Source organism: Protomyctophum parallelum (assembly GCF_964188405.1).
Source record: "Protomyctophum parallelum genome assembly, chromosome: 19".
NCBI lineage: Eukaryota > Metazoa > Chordata > Actinopteri > Myctophiformes > Myctophidae > Protomyctophum > Protomyctophum parallelum.
In genome coordinates, this window is record NC_139717.1 from 17,226,246 (window position 1) to 17,242,658 (window position 16,413).

Genomic DNA, 16,413 nt, shown 5'->3' on the forward strand with positions numbered 1-16,413 from the left:
TCAAAATATTATGTATTTTTATTTGTATTTATTTCCTTGCATTTTGTTTCAACGTTATCATCAACTACTAAGTTATTCAAATTGATTTGGAAAAGTAAAACAAATCTGACAATATATTGGTCAAAACATCGGCAATCGGTGAATTTCAAAAATCCACGCGGATCGCGATACATATCGTACCGTGGCCTCTGTATCATGATATGTATTGATCGTGAGGTTGTGTAGGCAATACCCAGCCCTGCAGGAGGGTTCGTGGAGGGCAACGATTCAGGACTTTTTGCCTGTTCTTAATAACATTGATCTTTGCACGTGACATGTTTGTGGGACGGTTGTGTTGGTTTGGTTGTGATCCATTGGTTGGTGTGTGCGTGTTTGTGCAGGATGGTGTGTGTGGCGCTGATCAGCTCAGACAGTTTGGAGTGGGACAGGACTCAGCTGTGGGCGCTGACGTTCAAACTCATCCGCAAGATCATCGGAGGAGTGGACTATAAGGTTTCTTTCTCTCTCTTGTAGCTTGTAGATCTGCTATTTTCAGAGTGCAACACCGGAGTGCAAGCAAACATAAGATGACCCCCCTTTTAGTTCTACTGGATCTCTTCTGCAGTAGTCCGTCCCTAACATTTTAGTCTAGTTTTTATTTCAGTTGTCAAAGTCATAGACAGTTTGTCATCATAGCTTAGTTTTTGTTTTCAAGTTAAATCTTTTTTTTCTGTCTTAGTCGACGAAACCAACACTGGAAATAATGTGTGTGTGTGTGTGTGTGTGTGTGTGTGTGTGTGTGTGTGTGTGTGTGTGTGTGTGTGCATCCCAGGGTGTCCGAGACCTACTGAAGACCTTCCTGGACAAGATTCAGAGCATTCCTACTACAGTCAGCTCAGCTGTGGTGCAACAGCTGCTAGCCGCCAGAGAGGTTCTGTCTGTCTGTCTGTCCAATTGGCCAATTGTCCATACAGTTATATATCGTTCAGAAACCTCTTCTCTCCATATTCCAGCTTTTTAGTTTTCTTTCGATATGAACTTCAGAACACCCTACTTGGTCACACTACGGCGTCACACAGAAGCACCAAAAGCAGCAGATCTACGAGCTCGAAACCACGTTTTTGAGCTCGTAGATACAGTATGCTGCTTTTGGTGCTTTGGAAGTTGAATCATGAAAATGTACAGTTTTGGACATAGGAGGTTTCCATCCGACACAGGCGATATGTGCCTGTCATTATTCAGTGCTTTCAGATTTAAAAAAATCATAATTTGTGCCAACAGGCATACTGAATAATAGTGTGTGTGTGTGTGTGTGTGTGTGTGTGTGTGTGTGTGTGTGTGTGTGTGTGTGTGTGTGTAGGTGGTGGAATATATCCTTGACAGGAATGCATGTCTCCTGCCAGCTTATTTTGCCGTCACGGAGATCCGAAAATTCTATCCCGAGGGACAGCTGGCACACTGGGTATGTGTTTGTGTGTGTGGATTATGGGCCAAATGTCCCCACAGGTATAGTACAATTTGAGAAATGCACATTGTGAGGAACATTTTACTGGTCCTCACGCGAGAAATGGCGGTATAAGTGTTAATGTGTTAATTTTCCATTTCCATTGGGTCCATTCCATTTATGCTAAGCAGCAAGCTATACTGTATATGCTTCGATTATTTGTACTTAATTATAGGATGCATTTGCGCGACTGTAAAGACTACTCGGAAGTGGGGAGGAAGCACATCCACTTTATCCTCTGCTCACTTTCAGAGCTTCCGTGCTCCAGACTGTGTGATGGAAACGCTTGAAAAGTATGGGAGGCAACAGTGTGGCTTGTGAGAGTTATATTTGGTGGCACATCAGTGTCGTGCACCGAAAATGGACAGATCAATCTATCTGCTCGGCTTCAGGGTTACAGTTAAAAATGGTCCCAACAATACCGGTATGTTGATGTGCTCAAACGGGTGTGTGTGTGTGTGTGTGTGTGTGTGTGTGTGTGTGTGTGTGTCCCCTCTCTCTCTCTTAGCTTCTTGGCAGTTTGATATCGGACTTCGTGGACAGTTTTCGGCCCACAGCCAGAATCAACTCCATCTGTGGTAAGTAGAATACAGCAGCAGTGGTGCTTGTAGATTATAATTTTTTTTAATCCTGTAGTAACAGCTTTGGATATTATGTTTTCACGCCGAAAGAGACGATATCTTGTTTGTTTATTTGAAAATTGTTTGTCATTTAATTTCTGAACACTTCAGCTTTCAGCTTTCTTACAGGTACACCCTCTCCTCAGAATGCTGTTGTCTCAATTACACTAATACAAACTGTGTGTGTGTGTGTGTGTGTGTGTGTGTGTGTGTGTGTGTGTGTGTGTGTGTGTGTGTGTGTGTGTGTGTGTGCGTATCAGGCCGATGCAGTCTGTTACCAGTAGTGAACAACAGCGGGGCTATCTGTAACTCCTGGAAATTAGACCCTACGACGCTACGCTTCCCCTTGAAGGGGTCGCTGCCCTTCGACAAGGTAACACACACACACACACACACACACACACACACACACACACACACACACACACACACACACACACACACACACAGACAGTCACACGCACACACATACAGGCTGGGTGCATAATCAAGTACTAATCAGTATGGTATTGTTCGATGTGCTTCTTGAGTGTATACAAGGTGTAGTACAATTTCATGTTGGACTCATAGACTGTAAAAAATATGGACAAAGCGTTCGCCTGGTCTGATATGGACGTAAAATGAAGACAGTCAGTCCTTGTATTGTAAATCGCCATCTTTCTAGATCCGTTTTGGCCCAGCTGGCCATTGGCTGGCCCAGACAACGAGGCGGGACTTCCATCCTTCTTCTTAGTTGGTTTTTATTTTGACTCGAACGGGGGGTGGCTCCCGTTCATAGACTGTAACGGTAGCCACGCCCCTCAGAACATACGCGACTTTATGGAATTTTCTCTTAATAAATGGGACCATAATTTTCCAAAAAGAATATTATTACATGAGAAATGAGACTTTAAACTAGTGACTGGAAGCAGAAAGTATTCATGACCATGTTTATTAAGGTGAAGTTGGGCCCAAATACATGGACGTCTATGGGGATATGGGTTTTTGTGGGGCCAATGACAGCGCCACAACAGACCATTATATGAACTTTCAGGATGTCCCGGCTTCACAAAATATCTGTCTGACTGCCCCCCTGGTTGGACTACACTACAGGGACTGCATGGAATGTTAGTAAAGTGCTCCATCTAGTGACAAAGTAGAGGTACTACTACTACACTGTCATTTTCCTGTTTGGTCAATCGCAACTGCATGATGATCCTGTCGTGCAGGCAGACAGGCAGCAGACACAGAACATCCCGACTCCCGACCCAAACACTGATGAAACTTGTTGTTTGATTATAACATAATAAAACATTATTAACATAATGTGTTATTTTTGCGTCGAGGAGGTATGTGTCCATATCGTCTTGTACGGCCAACACAATACATCTCCCTCCGTCTCCCACAGACTAGTGAAGCGCAGTAATGCATGGTTTATTCTTCGTCGTACAAAGTGTTCTTTGCTGAAAATAGCTGATCTACAAGCTCACAACGCGTCGCGTCCGCGACACGTTGTGATCTTGCAGATCAGCTATTTTCAACACGAGGAGATATGCAGGCTGTGAGAAAGGAGAACATTAAGAAACTTTTGCCTTCACAATAAAAGCATGCAGCTTCCACAAGTGTGCCCATAAAAGACAAGGAAATGGATTAAGAATTCGCTGGCATTTCACATGAGCTATTAATTCCAAAATGTAAAAAAATATATAAGAAATTAATTTGGATAATGGTAATGGAGATATTGTAAAATTTGTCACTTTATTAATCCCATTCCCAATAGCAGACTTTATTCCTATGGGCTGTGGCAATAATAAGAAAAAAAACAAAATAACGAAAAATAACTATAATAGTTCATTTTTTGGAACCATGAACTTTAGTTCAAAATTTGGAATGATGAACTATGAACTGAACGAGTTCCTTTTAAAATTTTTGAACTGTGAACTGAACTAATTCATAAAAAGAATAACTTTCCCAACACTGTATATATGCGTGTGTGTGTGTGCGTGTGTGCGTGTGTAGGACCTGTTTGAACCTCAGACAGGCCTGTTGCGGTACGTGTTGGAACAGCCCTACTCCAGAGAGATGGTGTGCAACATGCTGGGACTCAACAAGCAGGTACAATCATCTGCCCTTCATCTCACGCACGCACGCACGCATGCACGCACGCACACACACACGCACGCACCCACGCACACACACACACACAGGGTCCTCCGCCCTTCATTGTATGTCCTCTTCACATGATCTCAGCTGCTCTCCTCCCCGCGTCCCATGTTTTTCTTTTCTTTTTTTTCCCTACAACACTTGATCAAGGGCCACACCCCCAGGTCATTTTCATTGGATAGCCCTTCGTGGTTGGGGAAAGTCTCACCTACTTCACGCGAGCATTATATCATCCTAAAGCTAAAAGCAGGTGCTTGGCGAAACCAGTATACCAGGGGTCATCAACAGGGGGTCCATGACCCCTAGAGGGTCCTCAGGGTTACTACAGGGGGGCAACCTAATCTTTGTATGATTTCTATCTTTTTAACCACTTGAACCCCTATTCTGGGGAGAGCATTAGCCAAAAATAGCCGATTCACAAGCTAACGACGCCTTGCACTGCATGGCGTTGTGAGCTTATCGATCGGCTATTTTCGGCAAGGAGGTTTGGGGTGGAGGGGGGAAAAAAGCAGGCCAAGTATAGAGTGAAAGGTTACATTGACTAGGTATTGACAGTTCAAGTGGTTAAATGTCTGAAAATAACACATGCATCTAACATACACTGATGGAGTGGTTAAAATACACATTAATCTAACATACACTGATGGATTTAGTGGGTTTTAGGACACATGACGTAGCCCCCTCCTTTTCATTCATTCCCTTCTTTCTCGTTACCTTTGCTTTCTCGCCATTGTCATTCTTCCCTCATGTTCATATTCCCTTTTAAACCATTTTCATTTCAAAGACTTTGCATCATGCCAGTGGTTCTCAACCTGTGGGTCGGGACCCCCAGGGTATTAGCTTAATGTGCAACATTGTTTACTCACTCAACATACAGTAAACACACCAACAGACGGTATACGTCTACTGTATACAAGGTGTCTGCACATTTCTAAATTGACAATTTAAGGACTTTTAATCCCTTTTGATTATACCTCTAAAATGAAGACAAATAAAAGAACAAAAAGTCAAATATTCCAGAAGAAAGAGGCAACAATGTGATATTTGCAACATTTCTTGTAAATATTTATCTGTGGAACCAAGTCAAACTAAATCCAATGCCTCACTCCTACAACTCCAAGTGCTTGTCAGGTTGGTTCCAAGTGCTTGTCGATAATCATAAATATGATTATTGTTTGGGGTTACGGTCTGTAACCCCCTATAACGCTAAGAGTGTACAAATGAACCCGTTTGTAACGCTCTCAGAGTCACTGGTCAATCATCTGGGGACGCCCCCTACTCGAGGGGAATCTTCGGACCACACTTCTAGAGAACCACTGCCCTTATGAATGCCACCCGTAACACAGCTGTGTGTACGGAAATGAAAGTGTGGGCTGACCCACAATGCACTGGTGTTGCTCCGTTGGGCTCCATTCTAGTCTCAACTCAGCCCAGAAAGCCAGCTGATTAGAGTCTATACAAGCAATTAGCCCCCTCAGAATACTCACATTTCTGCCTCTTGGGTTACGGTGATATTGTTGACCTGCCACAATATGTGACCATAGTGGACCTGGACTTGGACGCTCATTGACATCTTTCTTGTAACACATAAATACTTTGTTAATAACCAAACAGCAGTGATTTTATGTTCGGACAATGGCGTTGCATGAAGTCCACGCAGGTCACCAATTGTGCCGTGACACCACCATGCTGGAGGACACACAAGGTCAGACATGTGCAGGCTCTATGCACACAGAATAACTCCTCCTATACAAACCGGCCGCTTGCCCGTTTTTACTCCCGGAATTTTCCCCAGTGAGGGGTGGGAGTGGCCGGACACAGAAGTCAAGGCAGATGGCCGTGTGTAATTGAAGCACAACGGACCTGTGCTTATGAGATTGAGAAATATAAATATAAATGTAAAATAAAATAACAACTTCTGCGAAAACAGAAGTGCAACACGAGGATAAAGGAAACATTAAATGTCCAGTTTGCTAATTCACAACTAGGCATGCCGCGGTTTGTCGGTAATACCGCGACAGTAACAGCCACAGTGAGATTTCCGAGTTCACGGTATTTGAATACAGTGTCGGTGGCTGCTCATATGCAGTGCAACTCCACTCGCAGACTAAGGCAAAACATTTATTTTCACCACACAGCTACAGTAGATTGAAAAGTTGCTTCCTACCTTTGAGTTAGTGTTGCTGAAAGACACCCAGATCCAATTGTATATTCCATATTTCCATATGTACTAAGTGTGAACTGTCAACACGGAGGCAAACAGAGTTGTGAGCATGCGCAGTTTACACACTAGCTCTGCTGTGCAGGGTACACATACCATGAACGGCCATTAGGGGGAGCCATAGTACAGTGTAATACAGTGGGGAATAGCTATTGATTCATTGATTGAATACTTTATTGGCAGAAATGTAATCAGTACAGGGTACAGTCAAACGCATGTCCAAAGGGATCACTGACAACAGTCCTTGCAGTCTTGTTTATTTATTTATATATAAATACCATGGAATACTGAGGTATAGTTTATCAATACCGGCACCGTACTGTACTGTAAATTCTCATACCGTGGCATGCCTATTCACAACTACTACTGGTTGGTGTATTGGTGTTGAAACATTAATGGCTATTTCCCCTACCATAAACCCTCAATGAATTGAATTGAATGGGGCATTGGGGTGTTGTGCTAATTCGCTTATTTCCATCGCTCAAAAACAAAATATAAGCGGCACACTTTACTACTTATTTCGATGGAAATAAGCGAACCCGGCGTGTAAGGACTTAGGGCTCTATCTTGCGCCACCCCTATCCCTAAACTTATTTGCCATTTTTCACTAAAACATTTTAAAATTGTTCAAACTAGCCAATCGACACATTGTGAGCTTGTAGATCAGCTATTTGAACTATTTTAAAATGTTTTAATATAGTAAAAAAAAACGGCAAACAAGTTGAGGGAGAAGGGGTAAGGCTTAATGCTCCTATGCACAGCAGCCATATTCTGTCCTTCACACGTCTTAACAATTGTACCAACGAAGGCTCTGTTCCGTTCTGGTCAAACGGAGTCGAGGTGCTGATATTGTGCATGTCGGCTACGCCAGTGGGTCTCGAAGGGTGGTCCCTCACGGTTCCTTGGGGGGGGAATTCCAAATGACTCCTTATGGGTGTGCATGTGTAAATCTGAGAGTATACAAATCCATTTGTTCACTCAGAGTTATGGGGATCGTTCAAAATTAAAAGGTTTGAGAACCACTGTGCTTCAATTGAGTGGAACAGAGCCTTAATTCCTTTTAACTGTTAAGACAAGGAAGTAAGAAGTCTTTCCAATATGGCTGCTGGCCTATATAGAGCCTATATTGTGAACAAATAACCACACAATCCAGTGTGTTGGATTTAATGGGCTGAGTTGACGTGAGTGGATTCTAACTGAACTGAAAGGGCATTTTGTGAACAAACCTGTAGCTCCTTTTAGTCACTATCTCTTTCTCTCTCTCGCTTTGTTTCTGGTCCTATTTGTCTCCTCTTCCCCCCGTCTTGTCCTTTCTTTGTTTCTCTCTCTCTCTCTCTCTCTCTCTCTCTCTCTCACTCTCTCTCTCTCTCTCTGGTTGCGTGTGGTGTTTGTCTCTCTACCATGTGCTCTCTAGACACTGAACATTGCCCAGGTATGTCCTTGTTCCTCTTCCTGGTCACCTGACTTGCCAACTAACCAGCCCATTGGACGCTTGCTTTTATTTTATTTTATTTTATTTTATTTTATTTTATTTTATTTTATTTTATTTTATTTTATTTTATTTTATTTTATTTTATTTTATTTTATTTTATTTTATTTTATTTTATTTTATTTTATTTTATTTTATTTTATTTTATACACTGGAAAACTGGAGTGGAAAAAAGACAATGAAACACCTGAGGGTTTGAAATGAACAAGGCAGGGTCAAATTGTTAACAATTAAAAACCACTAATAATATTAATAAATATATAGAACACCACTTAAATGGCCTGTTAATGCTTTGTGAGCTTGCATATCTGATATGTTGTGGTCATAAAACTAACTAGAAATGGCCCTAGAAATGGCAGATATAAATGCAATTACAGCAGCAGAAATGGAAATCGTTTTACAATTAAATGGGCATGTGAACAAGTACAAAACGCAGGGCCGAGAACACACACAAACAGGTCAGAACAAACAACTGAAAATTGCGTAGTGATGGAACAAAGACAAAAATAGACAAAAATATTATAAAATGTATAAATTGGTAGTCTCTCGTGAGAGTCGTGATTGGATGAAATTGGAAACCCACCATGCATTTTCTGTTTATTAAAAAGCTGGTTTACTGCGTGAACAGCATTTGTATCATTGACTCTATAGCAATAATGAATATCATAATACAGAGATTTTTGTTTCATAATTTCCCCCTCAAAAATATCACTTGCCCCACCTCTTAAGAAATGGATAGATAAAACCACCAAGACAATGCTTTGTGTTTTTGTTTTGGATTAGTACACCAGCTAGCCTGGCCCTAATGTTTCGGCTAGCTAGCCCATGTTTCGTCATGCATTTCAAACGTCAGTTGGATCCCTGCTTTGGGAGTTTCAAGTCCTCGCTGCACTGCATGTGTGGATGTAGTGTTTGTCATGCCCCAGTGGTGGAAATAGTAATAATTGTACTTGAGTAAAACATTGTGAGCTTGTGTGATCATCTATTTTCAGATGGCCCGAAATGTATGTTCAGGGCTGAAGTGGGCAATGTGTGTTTTGTAATAATGATACACATCTATAAAGTAACTAGTAACTAAAGTTTTCAAATAGTAAGTAAGTAAGTACGATACGAAGTACTAAATATTAGATATTGGAAATACTCAAGTAGTACAGATTCCTCAAAATGGTACTTAAGTACAGTACTTAGTTACTTTCCACCACTGGTCACCCTCTTCCTGTTTTCTGTTGTGCTGACCTGGACAAATCTAGATTTACAGTGGTTCTCAAACTGTTTTCATGTCAAGGACCCACACATTGATATGTATTTGGCCACGGACTCCCCATCTGAAATGCTTTATGCCAGGGACAAACGCAAGCTCACAACGCAACGTGTTGTGAGCTTGTAGATCTGCTATTTCCGGCACGCTGCTAAGTATAAATCAGGCTTTACGACGGCGCCACCATGGCTCACTAAAACACATTTTAGTCGACAAAATGTAGATCGAATCAACTCAAAACTAAAACATTTCAGATAGCTAAAATATTGCTAAAAACCGAATGGAATTGTATTGAAAAGACTGACTAAAACGAAATCTAAATTTGCTGTCAAAGTTGACACTGGTGCCATTGTGCAAATCTTTTCAAATGGAGGCCCGCGGTCCCAATCCATGTAGGTTTTCCATGTACATTTTACAGACCAGACAGTGTCTGCCCTGAAACTGGGAGGTCTGGTCATACCAAAGACTGTAAAAATGTGACCCAACCCTGCTTGGCACTCAGCATGAATGGGTTGGATTGGGGGTGTCAAATCAACTAATCCAATGATTCCCAAGCTCGGCACGGCTGCACGTGTGTGACAAATCGTACTTTGACTTTTGACTTCTGGGAACCTTTTGATATGAAAATGTATGAAAACCAGTGGTCTATGCAGTGAGAGTCTGTGTGTCCGCATACCACTGGACAGATTCAGTGCCAAATATCACGTTCTTTTCACATAATCCTTTATACTTTGCACCTTTTTTCTTTATTTTTCGTTTTTATTTTTTAAATCCATTTGCTCAAGTGTTTTGCCCAGGTCAGCTGATGAGTGATTCTGATTGGCTGTCTGACTGGATGAGTGAACTCTGACTCGTGTCGTGTGATGTTCATTAGTTGATGAGCCGAATGCATTGTGGGACGTTTTTGAAATCTGGTCCGTGAGGAGCATTGTTTTGTATTTGTGTATATTCCTGTGTTTTCTGTCATGTGTTTAAAGGTGCAGTAGGTGATTTTATTTTGTTAAAGTAAATGTTAAATATTCTGATAGTAATCATTGTTACACTTGTTTGGTAACTGCAAACCCTCCGCCTCTCCCGCATTGTTTTGGTCGGGATACCAATTGTATCCAGTCAAGACAGAGAGTTCCTACTGGATACAGTGACATTGGAAGTGTTGACAAAGAAATGAGCAGACAAAATTGGAGCTGGAACACTATACATTTGAAGCCGATACATGGGCACTCTCTCCTGATTGTTTCAAATTGGCAACCCACCTGAAAATGTATAAGAGATGGTGGAGACATCTGTTATTGAACAAACACTCCAATGACTCCATAGCAATGCATTATATCTGAATATAGAGCTTTAACTTTGTAACAAAACAAAACAAAACATATATATACTTTTGTTTTATATCACTTACAGCAACTTTATTGCATTCATCGGTTATTTTAATTAGACATTACAATTATTACTTTACCAACTGTTAAGGAAAACCAATCTGATGAAAAACAGATGATGTTCATTGAAATGTACAGTTGAAAAATAAAATTGGATGGAAGTAAGTAACCTAATTTGGTAGAGGAACAAACGTATGACTGGAGGTCTGCTGCTAAAATATAAAAGTGGACATTTCACTTTCAGACATGTTTGGGGCCATCGTCTACCCGGGCAGCACCCCAGACAGTTCTTAAGTTCCTTGATTCACTATTTAGATATTTGATACTTGATTGGCTATTTCAGATGTTGTGGAGATATTTTCGAAAGTATAACATCATACTTAAAGTTTTATTTGTCATATCTGCCCTGTGCAACTTGTACTCCGGGCAAACGGAAATGTAACTAGAAAAAGTGCCCTTCCGGGCACAGGTCTCCACCAGGTTATCCACAGATCCGTGCAGTTAGAGGTAAAAACACTTTTCGGCCAGTTATAGCGCCACCTTGAGGCTGAGTTGAAATTGTTCATGTGGCATTTCGTCCTCGGCCTAGTGGGAATGTGGGTGCACAATTTCACGGAAATCACGCGATGTGTTGATGATTTGCAGCATTTTGTTTGAAACTGAGCACTCCTGTGAACTTTGGAAGCCAATCTTAACCAATCAGGATGGAGTCTGATAAATCTGAAAGACCCGTTTCGTTGAATGGCTCTAGAGAGACTGTGTACCAATTTGCGTGATGTTTGGACAAAATCTGTAGGTGTACTGTGCAAAAACTTGTTTTGCACAAAGCGGCCTCCTGGTGGCGCTATAACAGGCCGTTCTGGAAAGTTTGGGGCAGAGGTTCATGGTTGGCATCCAGGGAGTGTGTGTGCAAAATATGGCATCGACCGGGTTAACGGTGGCCGAGATTAGCTGTTCACGGACACACGGACGGACGGACGGACACGCGGACGGACGGACGGACGGACGGACGGACGGACGGACGGACGGACGGACGGACACGCGGACGGACGGAGTGCAAAACATACTCTCCCCACATGCCTTCGGCCTGGTGGAGACAATAACATTCACCTCTTATTTTCCAATGCCAAAAAAAAGAAAAGAAAAACCCAATTAAATTGTTACTTGCAATTATTTGTGATGACAGTAAAATGTCACGATGGCGACTTCTCTACCAGTGTGTTTTGAAGTTCCCTGTCCCACTCTCCAGATACCAACCCACCCCCCAATTCCCATTTGGCCTTGCATTTGTGTATGCACCGTGCTGTTTAAAAAAAAATATATATATACACATTATGTGCTGTGCTGTGTTGATGATTTCCAATGTGTTAGCCAATGTATTATTTATTCAAAATGAATAAATGAACACCAAAAATGCCCATAGATTCAGAATAGAGTGTTTTTGGACGATAAAAAATAAATCAAAAAAAATTCCCAAAGACGTCCTGGGCATACAATGTGTTTTAATAGCAGCTCTACAAGCTCACAGCGTGTTGCATTGCGACACGTAACGAGGTTGTAGATTCACTATTTTCACACCATTCTGTCATTAATGGATTTATTTTGATCCATTCACCACCATGGTTAAGAGTAAGAAAATCTTCCACTTTTCCACCCGGAATACAATGGTGATTTTCTTGTTAGGTTTATTTGTGTGACCTACAGTATGACACAATATGGAAAAGGACGTTGAATGGAAAGCAAAGCATAATGTGATACAATGGTTAATATCTCTTCCAGTGCTCATATGAGACTATAACTACAGTATACTGTGTACATGATGCAGAGGTACACTTTTACAACTCAGCTTTTGTATCATGTTGATACCGAGTGACAATCTCTTTCTCTATCTCTCTCTCTCTCTCTATCTCTCTCTCTCTCTCTCTCATTTTATTTTATACTTTCACTCTTCATCTATTCCTTCCCTCGGCTTTCCCTCGAGTTGGAGACATGATACTTTTTATTTATTTATTTCTTCTCAAATCTGCTGCAGCGTGTTTTTGGTTACTTTTAAACTTCCCACTCGTTTAGGTAATGTCTGTTATTGGTAATTTATTCTCGCCGATATGCGGTTTTCCAATATTGTCGAACTCTTAATCCATTTTGGGCGGGAACCCCTTTTGGTGTTTTAAACATTATGTTATAATTTAGCTATTGAAAAATAGCAGAGCAGCTCATAGCGTGCCACCAAGTGGCGCGCTACGAGCTTGTTTTTAAATCAAGTTTTGATTGTGGACACCAAATTTCAGGCAAGGGCATCGCATATCTCCTGTCGTGTGCCCCATTTTACCGCGATGCCCCAAACTCGATGCATTCATAAATGAGTTAATATCGTTCGATGTTGGTGGGCCGATAATATCAGACACCTCTACAAACTTTGCTTTCTATATACAACCCATCCTTTTTTTCCTCTCCATTCTCCATCCATCCATCCATCCATCCATCCATCCATCGGTCGGAAATCTCTAGGTACCTGACGATTCGATTCCGAGTCGGAAGGCCACGATTCGATTATTAAGTCGATTACATCACAATGACCTCGATTCCAATACATGATTTAATCTCACCCCTTTCTAATGATCCATAATGAAAAAGAATCAGACCGGTCTGAAGTGAGTGGTGCAACAGTGCCCCCTGTTGGTACTCTAAACATAGGGACATTGCTGTTCCTTGGAGTGTTTGCACCACTCAAAAACAGATACATTTACTTCCATCGTCTTTTATTACAGTACAAACAAAAAATATTAAGCAGCTCTCTTTTTCAAATAATGAATTCTGCATTCAACATATTAATTCATCTATTAATCGATTTTCATTTGTTTCCACCCACCCATTTTCCACCCACCCATCTCCTTTCACGGCTCTCCCTTTCTTCCTTTGCGGTGTCTCCCCCTCTTCCTCTTCCTCCTCCTCCTTTCACGGCTCTCCCTCTCCTCCCTTTGCGATGTCTCCTCCCCCTCTTCCTCCTCTTCCTCTTCCCCTTCCTCTTCCTCTTCCTCTTCCTCCCCCTCTTCCTCCTCCTCTTCCTCTTCCTCCCCCTCCTCCTCTTCCTCCTCCTCTTCCTCCTCCTCCTCCTCCTCAGCACAAGCAGCGCTGCCCGGTGCTGGAGGAGCAGCTTGTGGACCTGGTGGTGTACGCCATGGAGCGCTCTGAGACGGAGGAGCACCTGAACGACGCAGACGTGGGCGGCACCAGCCAGCTGCTGTGGCAGCACCTCTCCTCCCAGCTCATCTTCTTTGTGCTCTTCCAGTTCGCCAGCTTCCCCCACATGGTTCTCTCCTTGCATCAGAAGGTAAGCCGCGGCCGGGAGGGGGGGGGGGGGGGGGCTTTCTCAAAAAACACGGTTGCTGTCCGTGCCGCGGCAGAATGAATACTTTGATAATATTTGGAGTTTGTCACTTCAGTTTAACCACTTTGGGAAAACGGACCCGAGTTAAACTTGTACTCAGCCTAGAGTTCACAAAGTCTCTTCACCAAATATAGCCGATCTACAAGCTCCTAATAAGTTTACAGATTAAAGTTATTATCGGTCCCTATTAACCCATTCAGTACGGGAACTCCTTTTGGTGTTTTAAGCATTATGGTATACTTTAGCTATTGAAAAATAGTACTCGGTGCCGCGCTATGAGCTATCTTCTGTTTTAATCGTGAAAAAGTGGTGCAAATCTTTGAATATATATTCTTTCAGAGCGTTTTAAACATACCGGTATTTTTAGATGGGCGTCGGGGGCCAATCACATATATTTTTGGGGGTCCTTGACGTGAAATGTTTGAGAACCACTGACATAGTAACATTTGGAAGGCATTTGTAGAATCGTCCTCCGTTCTAAAAGAGCTACACTGATGTTGGTCTTGCTCTGTCTCCCTGCAGCTTGCTGGCAGAGGTCTGATCAAGGGGAGGGACCACCTGATGTGGGTCCTACTGCAGTTCATATCGGGGAGCATCCAGAAGAACGCCTTGGCAGACTTCCTGCCCGTCATGAAACTCTTCGACCTGCTCTACCCTGAGAAAGAGGTACTTTTGATATAACCCCCCCCCCCCCCCCCCCCATGCACACCTGCCGCCGTGGCACAAAACGATGTAGGCACGGCGGACATACGTTTCATTATGTGTTTTTAACCCATTCTGACCTGAGATCAGATTAAAAAAATGTCTGTTTGAAAATTACAGTTTTCTGAAAAAGCTATGTTTCTATGTCAGTCGTTCTTCGATTTTTCAAAAATAGCAATAGCTTGTAGATCTGCTATTTTTAAATAGCTAAAGCATAACATAATGCTAACACCAAAAGGGGTTCACGCCCAAAATGGGTTAAACATAAATAAATGCAGTTTCCAACAACAAAATATCCTCCGGTGTATGTCAATATATTCAAGTTCCTTTCCCTGTGGTAGTGGGAGCTGGGCTGACAATTCATCCGAGTGCAAAGAAGAAGGGGTGAACTCAATGGAAATCCAAAGCACTCCGTTCAGTAAAGTTTAAAAAGCCTTTATTTCCATGGCTCAGCTAGGCAAAATGTTTTAAAAAAATGACCTACGCGTTTCGGCTATGAAGCCTTCATCATCAGGGTCCGATGACCCTCAGGTGTGTAGTTTGTGTGATCCTCAACCTGTGGTGCACGTACCACCCGTGGTACTGTTCTGGTCTGTTGTGTGAGAACTTGGAGTTAAAGTGCTAGTTTTATTGTTATCAATTTGTACAGCATGATTTTGGCTGACTGACTGTGAAAAATATCTATTCTTTATATTTGTGTGTATATTATTTGGAATTAGGAATTTGCCTTCTGTGTGAACTTTGCTATTAGCTGAATTGGATGGGATAGGTTAGGTGTACACTACTGTATTTTAACATTGCGGATTTCGGGAGGTGTAGTTCCAGACTATATAGCATTCAGAGATTGTGGAATAAGTTGTCTGGCTACGCGAGACTATGTGAAGACGGACAGGAAAGAGGAATGGAGAGACATGCCGCAAAGGTCGCCATGAACGGGCTTCGAACACGTGGTGCGCTGTCAGGCCAGAGCCTATCGTATACTCACTGTATGTGGCATGCGCCTGGACCGCTAGGCCAGCCGGCACTCCAGAGCCATATATTGTCTGACGTGGTACCTGCTGTAAAAAGGTTGAAAATCGCTGGTGTAGACAAACTGTATTACAAACTCTCCCTCTCCCCCTCTCCCCTCCCTCTCCCCCTCTCCCCTCCCTCCAGTGCATTCCAGTGCCAGACATTAACAAGCCCCAGTCGACTCACTCCTTCGCCATGACCTGCATCTGGATCCATCTGAACCGCAAGGCCCAGAACGACAACTCCAAGCTGCAGATACCCATCCCGCACTCTCTCAAACTGCACCACGAGTACGTATCCCCTGGAGTCCCATACACGCTGGTATCCCCCATGATAGGAGTAGCACCCCCCCCCCCCCCCCCCCACACACACACACACACACACACACACATAAGAGGTTGTACTAGCCTTGCGTAGTGATGCTAATATCACTGCGTGGATATTGGCCTCGTCCCTCTCAGTATTCTCAGCATTTTCTTCTGCCTTGTTCCGCCCCATATTTGCATACTGGTCCCAGGTTTGTTATAGCCTGGTTATCTGCCCTGGGGTGATATGCATTGCAAAGGCAGATGAAGGCAAGAGTACACATGCTGTGTTTGAACAGAACGCAGACGGTCTGCGCTCATTTCCGCTGCCTTGCGGTTACAATATTAACGCTTCTGAAGAGAAATAAAGTCCGTTAGACGGATTTAGTAATGGCCGATTTTTGCTTCCTGATCT

General features: G+C 42.6%; 1 protein-coding gene across 1 annotated transcript in view; it reads left to right on the plus strand.

Annotated features, from left to right (window-relative positions):
• med23 (mediator complex subunit 23) overlaps positions 1-16,413 on the plus strand; it is a 42,204-nt gene that overhangs the window by 7,481 nt on the left and 18,310 nt on the right. The window contains 10 exon segments of the mRNA XM_083790251.1: positions 381-492; positions 812-910; positions 1,340-1,441; positions 1,992-2,061; positions 2,364-2,476; positions 4,102-4,197; positions 7,881-7,898; positions 13,714-13,923; positions 14,503-14,646; positions 15,838-15,983. Coding sequence (XP_083646377.1) covers positions 381-492; positions 812-910; positions 1,340-1,441; positions 1,992-2,061; positions 2,364-2,476; positions 4,102-4,197; positions 7,881-7,898; positions 13,714-13,923; positions 14,503-14,646; positions 15,838-15,983 — 1,110 coding nt within the window.